The 9,273-nt window shown below is 43.3% G+C and overlaps 2 protein-coding genes across 2 annotated transcripts in view; one reads left to right on the top strand and one right to left on the bottom strand.

Moving 5' to 3' along the window:
• Window positions 1-2,614: 2,614 nt before the first annotated feature.
• On the bottom strand, window positions 2,615-5,924 carry LOC105448927 (putative Dol-P-Glc:Glc(2)Man(9)GlcNAc(2)-PP-Dol alpha-1,2-glucosyltransferase). Its single transcript, XM_011687802.1, has 4 exons — window positions 5,347-5,924; window positions 4,904-5,246; window positions 4,670-4,809; window positions 2,615-4,572 (listed from the first exon to the last, which is right to left on the bottom strand). Exons 1-4 carry the CDS (start codon window positions 5,536-5,538, stop codon window positions 3,835-3,837), a joined length of 1,413 nt encoding a protein of 470 aa, XP_011686104.1. The 5' UTR covers window positions 5,539-5,924; the 3' UTR covers window positions 2,615-3,834.
• A 1,564-nt stretch (window positions 5,925-7,488) lies between these two features.
• LOC105448925 (single-stranded DNA-binding protein 3) overlaps window positions 7,489-9,273 on the top strand; it is a 46,237-nt gene continuing 44,452 nt past the window's right edge. The window contains exon 1 of the mRNA XM_011687797.1: window positions 7,489-7,739. Coding sequence (XP_011686099.1) covers window positions 7,726-7,739 — 14 coding nt within the window. The 5' untranslated portion in view covers window positions 7,489-7,725. The remainder of the gene's footprint in view (window positions 7,740-9,273) is intronic.

Raw genomic sequence — 9,273 nt, 5'->3', positions numbered from 1 at the left:
GGAATATCGCGGTTGGGGGGGAAAAAAAAGAATAAGGTAGGATTCCCGGGGCACGGCTACAACCGCAACGACTCGAATATAGTGCAATGATAGAGAAATTTGCGCGTGGAGTTCGAAACTGTCTGTTACTTTTTTTCCGTTTTTCGTACGTTCCGCATGAAGCGAAATTGCGAAAGATAAAATCTCTTATTAATATCATTAATTGGTATACACAACAATTTATTAAAATCATGCGGTTTCGAAGCGTCTCTCTAACGCGTGTAAATGGCGAAGTCGCGCACCGTGCAGATCAACGACCAAAGAAAGCAAACGAGTCACTCGCTGTAACGTTAAACTCTTACACTTACTTTATTCTACCTGAGGGAATACGTCCCGAATTCTATATATAACTAGATTCTCTATTGCATTCTATTCCATAGCGAAGTCCATTCCTAAACTTGCTCTACTACGGCGCGAGGTCAGAGAGCGATTCAAAGAGTGAAAATATCTCTAAGAATAAGGGGCGATTTTACGCTCCTTAAGTTCACGCTGATCGATCTCCCCGACGGGTGAATCTGACGTTGCTCGTTAAATCTAATTACCAAGTATAATGTTTGACGATCGCCGTTTAATCCTGTCCCGCCTCTTCACGCGATTAGCAAGCATAGGCGATTGCGAAGATAAAGAGTTAGAGCCAAGCCCTTTAATAAGAATTTCTCCATAGCTCCGAAAGAGATTTCGAGAGGGAAGATAAATGTTTTAAAAGTTTCAAGGCTTAGTCTTAAGCTTTGTCGAAAATTGCGTTAGAGAAAATTATTATTTACGCGAGAATTTATCCGGTAAAAATATTAGACACATTTTCTTCGATGGATATTTCCGAATCCGCGAAAAAAATATCAAATTGACAAATGCACGTGATATCTCTGACTTATACTTATTTGGCCTTCAGCATAAATCAGCATAAATCAGCATTTAACAAATGCCGAATATGCAGCGCGTAATTATCGCAACTTAGTCCGAATAAATTTTTCAGATTTTTAAGGGAATCTGAAAAATTGATTTTACGACTGAATATCAATCCACGGAAAGAACGATTTTGCAGAAAGACATTAAAAATTTTGCTACAAATCTGAAAATAATTTTGCTGGACCATTAAAATAATTTTGTTGAAAATTCAAACTGGTTTCTAGAATATCAAAACGTCTTTATAGAAATGCTCATCATTTTTTGAGTTTCCAAAATATTATTTTCAAATCTATATTCAGCAAAATTTTTCTACCTTCTAAAATCGTTCTTTCCGTGGTGGAATGTCTATATCGTCCAAATAGTATTTCGCCGAAACAAGCATCCTCTCCCTATTTGACTGAATAGAGATACTTTTGATTCCCAAGTCGCGCTCGTCGCTGCTCTTTTTCATTTTCTTTAATAATATAATCCATTTCATCGTTTCATCGTAAATGCCGATCACGAGATCATAAGCAAAATAGCGAATTATAATCAAATATAGAGCGTTTCCGTTACCAATGTACTTGCGTGCGTGTGCGTAGAAAATATGTACTTCCTAGAAGGGCGTAATATTTAAAAGCTACGTTTGATTCCTCCTACACCAGTACAGTTCACGCGAGTTTTTAAGTAGTATTATATTATATAAAAAGAGCTAGGAAATAAAAAATGGTGTGCACTGAGTGCGAAATCCAAAGAATCTGTTTTCAATTGCTTGCCGACGACGTCGTCAAAATAGTGTATCGAAGTATTATATCACGATTGTACAGCGGAACCTTGATAATTCCGAACGTTTCCATTACTGTAACATATCGCTATAAAAGTTCGACCAATGCATTGGATCAAATATACAACTTTATCTAATTTCCTATAATCTTACTTACACAAATATTTCGTGATTATATTACTGTGATTTATTTAAATCGGAAAATAACGTAGTTATTTTCAATTTTAGGCGACATATATTTCGAAAAATCATTATACATTAGTTATATAAAGTATCAATTAATCGTGGATCAGACTTGATTATCAGTAAGCTTAGTTAGTTCGGACATTAGAAGTTCTGCTGTACGAACGCTCGGAAGACTGCGGAAAATGAACAAGAGTCTCTTGTCAAATATTTCGTATTCTTCCAATGTTATACATATATTTAGGAGCACTCTCGATTGTATACGTCTTTAAAATTGATATCGGAAGGTATTTCGTGTCATTAGTTAGAGCAGGGTGATTTAAAATATTTTCCTAAGGATTCCCAATGAGTTCTTGCGACACATTGATTTCCGAAGGTGCTCTACTTCATCTACTTTTATCTAGCGTGTGATCGCTTTATTAGCGATAGACGTAATTCCAGCGTGTGGATGATAATAATTTTAACGCTATTATGTCCTATAAAATATACATATACATGCATACATATAAATGTATATATATTTGTGTGTATATGTATATGTATATTACCGTTATGACACCAAAACTCAAGAAATTATAGCGTATATACGTAAAGTATCTATAGAATAATTGCACTATTTAGAAATTGATCAAATGTCGAAGAAGCGAGAGATGGCATTTAGATTTTTCCCATTTCACATATCCTGCCGGAATGTGCGGAGATTTGTGTACAGAAGATACGTTATTTGCGTTTCAGATTTATTTATATGGATACGGTCCGCAATAAACTTACGACAAGCAATATGTGCGATTCTCGCGCAGTTAGATTGTAGAAAGAGAGAGAGAGAGAAAGAGAGAAAGGAAGCGAAAGAGCGAGCGAGAGAAAGAGAGAGAAAGAGGAAGAGAAATAGATAGGTGAACGATTTTATCCTTGTTTTATTAAAAAGCATGTAGGAAGTAAGGCGTCTTAGTTTTAATTTTGAGAAATCCTAGAGAGTACTTAGCGCGTTGATTCGAGACCGTTTGTGATATACGATATTTGTTTTATAGTATCGCTTCTACGCGACCCAGGAGGTGGACGAAAAGACGCTCCTCCGTCGCGAGTAATGCTCAAATTTCCGGCAATCCAGAGGCTGAGTGTATATGCGCAAGCCGGAAGTTGTACATACAAATCTTTGTTTCTAAACGAGATAATTAATATCTTTTGTTACGTGTATATTCATATCACACCCAGGTCCGAAAAGAAGTCCGGAGAGAATGGGAGCAGTTTTTCATGGAATGTGAGAATTACAGTGCACACATATTTCCTTCGCTATTTTCTACTCGTTATACGAATTATTTAATTTGTACTTTTTTTAATAGTAGTATATTTGCGAATTCGAAGTACAAACTCAAAATTGTACGAACATAATACTTTTTCTATTTTTATTTTTAACGACATTTTTGTGTCAGGCCTGATTTTCTCAAGACACAGTTCTTTATTGTATAAATAAAAAAAGAAGTTTAGAATAAGTGAAGAAGATTCGCAGATTGCATCTCGGTACCTTTTACTATACCGTTACGCGCAACATTTATATTCGATAAGAAAAATTATAACATGGCAAAATAACGATACGAAGGGGCGTAATAAAAAAAAATAGGAATAAAAAGTTCTCGGTCGTCGATCGAATACGTTTAATATATTGTGCGCTGACGATAATATACGTGCCGTGAAATTACAAATTGACAAGCTGTTGCTGTACAAAATCATCTAGCAGTTTTGCCACAAGTTTCAGTTATGAACAATAAACTATTGTTCCAAGTAACATTATTTATCTTTTTCTTCCAATTACCCTCCCTTTTTAAATCCGGTCTTCCTAAATCGACATTATCGCGCGTAGGAAAAGAAACGCGGAGGAAGGCATCGAACACTTTACATGGAAGTCAAATATATTTTTTATTTCGTATATTCTTACGTGGTAAGTGTCACCACGAAATTCGCTGGGCATACGGCTGATCCTCCCAGTAGAACACTTTGCTGGCGAAAATAAAAAATTGCAGGCAATTGATCGCGAGGATCGTGAGCAATTCGCAACAGATCTGCCACCTCCCCGGCCTTTTCATATTCAAACGGTAAAACACGTACGGCAGGATGAAGTAACGCGGTTCTACGAGCAACTGCGGCACCAGCATCGCGCTCACGCAAATAACGTAATTAATCTGCGTGAGAAATCGCAGATGAGCGATGTTTCGCGACATGGCGAACAGGCTCGCGCCGTAAATCGGTATCAGTAAGTATCTGAATGCCGCGTGTCGGCCCATGAATCGATTCCACACGTAGAACCAGTAGTGCCGATTGTCGGCCAAAACGTACGGATGAACGAGCGTGTTGAAGCGTATCGTCGCGGCCGTTAGCGCGATCGCGCAACCCGCGAGGATCCAGTGCCGACGTAGGAATTGCGAGCACGTTCGCCAGTGCGGCACCACGTACGGCCACGAGAACAGGGAGACGAAGGCGGAGAAGTAGAGTATCTGACAGAGGTGAACCGTCGCGACGTGGGCGGTACGATCGCCTATCACTATGCCGCCGTTCCACGTGACAAAAGCGACGAACATGAGGCATACCGTTAGATAGGGAAGTAGACTAGCGCACACCTGCGCGACGAACTTGAGGAAGGCCTGAGGACCTATGCGAAATTCGTACACTATCTGCCTCCAAATTAACTAAAATGTGATTCAAAATTACAATTCTGCTAAATTGTTTTTTCCTAACGTATCTCTCTCGCTCTTTGCAGCTTGTAATTCGTATCATGTTACTTACACGAAAGTGTAACGGAGTACTGAACACTCCAGGCGGGACGGGCTGCTCCATCCTGCGGCCAAATATATCTAATGCGCGCTCTATGGTAAAGAAACCCAGCCAAATGATGTTCGTCTGACGAACAAGCACGGCTAGTAAACCTGTATGTGTGATTCATTATTTTTATACTTGTATCACTCTCATATCAAGTATCGTTTCTACCTCGCGTGACTTATACAGCTGTGGAATAATTACCTGCAAGGGCCGTCATCGTCGTGTGCTTACGCTGGTGCAGATACATCATTAAGAGCACCACGTTAGTGGACACAACGTCCGTGTAATAAAAGAAGCTCCAAAAGTACAAGGGCGGGAAGAGCGTGAGATTGTACGCCAACGCGAGTATCAACCAACTGCTCCATCGATCCCTATCGTTCGACTTACAATTCACCTTTATAACATTGTAAAGAAGATAGAGATTTATGCACGTCCCAAGTAAATTTATACACCTCACGTACGTGACCTCGCAAAGATTAAAGGGCGATAATATCGTGGTGGTAATAAGGTACAAGCCCGGCAACGTGGTGATTTTAGGATCCCACTGAAAATAATTCACGACTTTATTTCTGCGTATAAAAATCATGTAAAAAATTACGTGCTCAAGAATGTACAAATACAAATTCTTTCCGTAATATATTTACCTGCGTAAAATTCCACGCGCAGTATCGTAATGTCTGAGGTATGTGGAAAGCCTCATCGATGAAATAATCCGGTTGGATACGATTCAGATACACGAAGAGCATTACGGTGCTCGTGAAAAATATAATCAACGTGAAGGGCATGAACATCTTGTAGTTCATTCTCACGTTACTGAGCCGAGACGCGACACTCATGGTCGTTTAAAAAAAACGTAGACCCAGATCGCTCGTGAAACTCGGTGAGACACCTCGATAAAAACGCGCGACTATTAAAATTAACGCCACGTCAAACGCATCCTCGACGTGACCGACACACTTTGGTTAACCTAACCAACTTTTCTAACCTCATTCTCAAATTTCTCGTTAAATCGCTGTTATGTCGTACTTTAACAGCGCGGTCGATTAATGTCGCGATAAAATGTACTGTAAAATATACTGTGGCTAGAGTGTTAAACGTTACTTTTGGAAGCCGACACGCTAAGATGCCACGCAATGCCGTGCCGGTACGTTCGTGTTTACAGACATTACAGTCAGAGCTCGGAGAAATTGAGGTTATAGTACGGAAAAGGATCGTCGCACTCGTCGCTCGACATCGTTGGCACGCCTGGGAACGCCGCGAGTGCCAACCCTTGCGCATGTACGCGAAGCAAACTTCAAATCGTTCGCGGCCTAACCATTTTCGCGCGGATATGACTCGTCAGGATGAGTGAATTCGTCCGTGACGATAATTCGTCTGAGCGGGATCGCGGAGCGAAGCGCAGAGATACCGAATCACCGCGACACAGGCGAACAAATGAGTAGAATACGAAAGAATTGACTCACCGTACGCTGCCCATGTCTCGCCGCCGCCGCCAGCTCCGTCCAAGGCCTCGCTCGATCCAAGATCCCCGCATATCCGCGACTCGTACTAATCCACAGGGTGGTCCACTCCTCGTTCACACTTCACACGCGACACTACTTTCGGCACGTTCCCGATCGCGTTCGGAGGCTAGGGGAACGACGCACGAACGAGACGGACGCGACGCGGCTTCGCGCCATTCCCCTCCGACGACCAGACTGGACAGTGGACTGCCGTAGTGCCGGCCGCGGTGCGCGGCGGTGAGCAAAATGGCGGCCGCGCAGGCGCGCGACGCGCGAATGCGAACGACGATTGGCGAGACGCGATCGCGATTGAATGTCGCGTTGAAATTACGTTTGATCGCTGCCGCACGCCTCGATTTGCCTGCCGCAACATTGGCACGATCGTTTTTTAATAATCTAGGCTCCCATTCGCACGCGGTGGTCGATTTCGATGGGTGAAAGCCGCGAAAGACGCGGAGCGGCTACGCACCTACTCGCGTGCGGCGATCCAAGCGACGCGAAGTTGTGGGACGCCGACCTCGACTTTTTAATTGTACTTGAATATCATTGATCGCGATTGCCATCGATCGTTGTCGCATACCTTGATTGACGGCATCGCGATACTCATGTACGAGCGTTCTTGATCGGCAATCTCGGGCCACGAATATCTCGGGAAAGATATGCGCGAATGAGTGCGGCGCGACTACGCACCTTCGTCCCCGCCGATTGACTGACGTCACGGACGCCGAGCCGAGAGACGCGGCGTGAAAAAACATGGCGGTTACAGGCGTGCGTTCAAGCGAAGGTTGGCGAATTAAAATATCGCATTGAATACGGCCATTTGAACGCTGCCTGCACGCGTCCCGAGATATTCGTGGCCCGAGATTGCGGATCAAGTAACGCTCGTACATGAGTATCCCGATGCCGTCAATCAAGGTATGCGACAACGATCGATGGCAATCGCGATCAATGATATTCAAGTATAATTGAAAAGTCGGTCCGCGTCCCACAACTTCGCGTCGCTTGGATCCGGACGCGAGTAGATGTGTAGCCGCTCCGCGTCTTTCGCGGCTTTCACCCAAATCGCCCACCACGTGCGAACGAGAGCCTAGATTATTAAAAAACGATTGTGCCAATGTTGCGGCAGGTAAATCGAAGCGTGTGGCAGCGATCAAACGTAATTTCAACGCGACATTCAATCGCGATCGCGTCTCGCCAACCGTCGTTCGCATTCGCGCGTTGCGCGCCTGCGCGGCCGCCATCTTGCTCACCGCCGCGCTCCGCGCGCCGCTCTTCGGCAGTCCAGTCTGGTCGTCGGAGGGGAATGGCGCGAAGCCGCGTCGCGTCCGTCTCGTTCGTGCGCCGTTCCCCTACGAGTCTCCGAACGCGATCGAGCGTCGGGAGTGTGCCGAAAGTAGTGTCGCGTGTGAAGTGTGAACGCGGTGTGGACCACCCTGTGGATTAGTACGAGTCGCGGATATGCGGGGATCTTGAATCGAGCGAGGCCTGGGCCTTGGACGGAGCTGCCGGCAGCGACGAGACATGGGCAGCGTACGGTGAGTCAATGCTTTCGTATTCTACTCATTTGTTCGCCTGTGTCGCGGTGATTCGGTATCTCTGATACCGTTTCCGATCGCGCTCGAACGATTATCGTCACGGACGAATACTTGTTGTAATGAATCATCCTCGCGAAAGTGGATGGGCTACGAATGATTTGAAGTTTGCTTCGCGTACATGCGTGCAAGGGCACTCGCACTCGCGGCGCACCGAGCGCTTTCCCAGGTGTGCCAACAGTAGTGGGCGACGATTCATTCCGACTATTCTAACCTCGATTTCTCCGAGCTATCAGCTGACCACAGCTGACTGTAAACACGAACGCACCGGCACGTTGCGTGGCCTCGTAGCCGGCTTCCAAAAGTATTATTTGATGCCACCGTATATTTTATCGCGACACTAATCGTCCCGCTGTTAAAATACGATGTAACAGCGATTCAATGAGAAGTTTGGAAATGAGTTTAAAAAAATTGGTTAGGTTAACCAAAGTGTATCGGTCGCGTCGAAAAATGCGTTTGACGTGGCGTTAATTTTAATAGTCGCGCATGTATTTTTATCGAGGTGTCACCGAGTCTCGCGAGCGTCCTGAATACCTATGGATCTATGGTTTTTTTTTTAAAGAGTTCCGTGTTTCGGCTCGATTACGTGAGACTGAATTACAAGACGTTTATGCACTCCGCGTTGATTATATTTTTTTCACCGCCGTATTACTCTTCCTGTACCTAAACAGTACTCTTTTGAGCGCGTGTAATTTTTTACGTGATTTTTATACGCAGAAATATGTCGTAAATTATTTTCAGTGGGATCTTAAAATCACCACGTTATCGGGCTTGTACCTTATCATCGCGCGATATTATCGCCCTTTATTCTTTGCAAGATCACGTACGTGAGATGTATAAATTTACTTGAGAGTTGAGACGTGCATAAATCTCTTATAACGGAGTTCAAAATAAAACACAGAAATCATAATGAAAATTGTCTTATAAGTCACAAATAAATACTAAGAATTGACTTCATTATGATATTATTTGATTCTATCTTATATCTGGGCCTATGTTAAAGGGCGCGATTAACATGCGAATGTTACAATACGTTGACCGAAGCATTAATCACAGCATTCTGCGTGCCACACTTACGCTTCTGCACAAGAAGTGACAAAAAGGACCCGTCAAACGAAGGACTTACGTAAATAAAATCAGGCGATTCGTTTATTAATCATTTTGTTATTTTCTCTCCACATAATTCTTTTACATGTTCACGCGAAAATACAACGATTTAGCAGTGGTCATTTTTTTTGTTATGCCGAAAGACAAAGATTGTAAAAAAAAAGTAAAAGTATTTCAACCCTTAAGTACGGATTTTGCTTCGTCATTTGACATAATATGCTCAACGTACAATTGATTGAACGCACATTTTTCGAAACTTTACGTTCTCGCGTTACCGATCTTACCGAATTTGTCCCGCTCGCGTGAAGGAAACGTAAAATGCGGAAAATTGCATATCCGTTTTCTCAATTGATTTGGTCGATGTGAGGGA

Source organism: Wasmannia auropunctata, unplaced genomic scaffold (genome assembly GCF_000956235.1).
Source record: "Wasmannia auropunctata unplaced genomic scaffold, wasmannia.A_1.0 LD336078.1, whole genome shotgun sequence".
Lineage (NCBI taxonomy): Eukaryota > Metazoa > Arthropoda > Insecta > Hymenoptera > Formicidae > Wasmannia > Wasmannia auropunctata.
Note: the sequence above shows the minus strand (reverse complement) of the source record. Positions and strands in the feature narration are given on the sequence as shown.

Bases quoted from the DNA above. Each gene is read 5' to 3' on its own strand.
- LOC105448927 (XM_011687802.1), bottom strand. From the start codon at position 5,538: ATGAGTGTCGCGTCTCGGCTCAGTAACGTGAGAATGAACTACAAGATG. The intron at 5,247-5,346 runs GTAAATATATTA...AATTATTTTCAG, and splicing joins GCGCGTGGAATTTTACGCAG to TGGGATCCTAAAATCACCAC. The intron at 4,573-4,669 runs GTAAGTAACATG...ATCACATTTTAG, and splicing joins GTACTCCGTTACACTTTCGT to TTAATTTGGAGGCAGATAGT.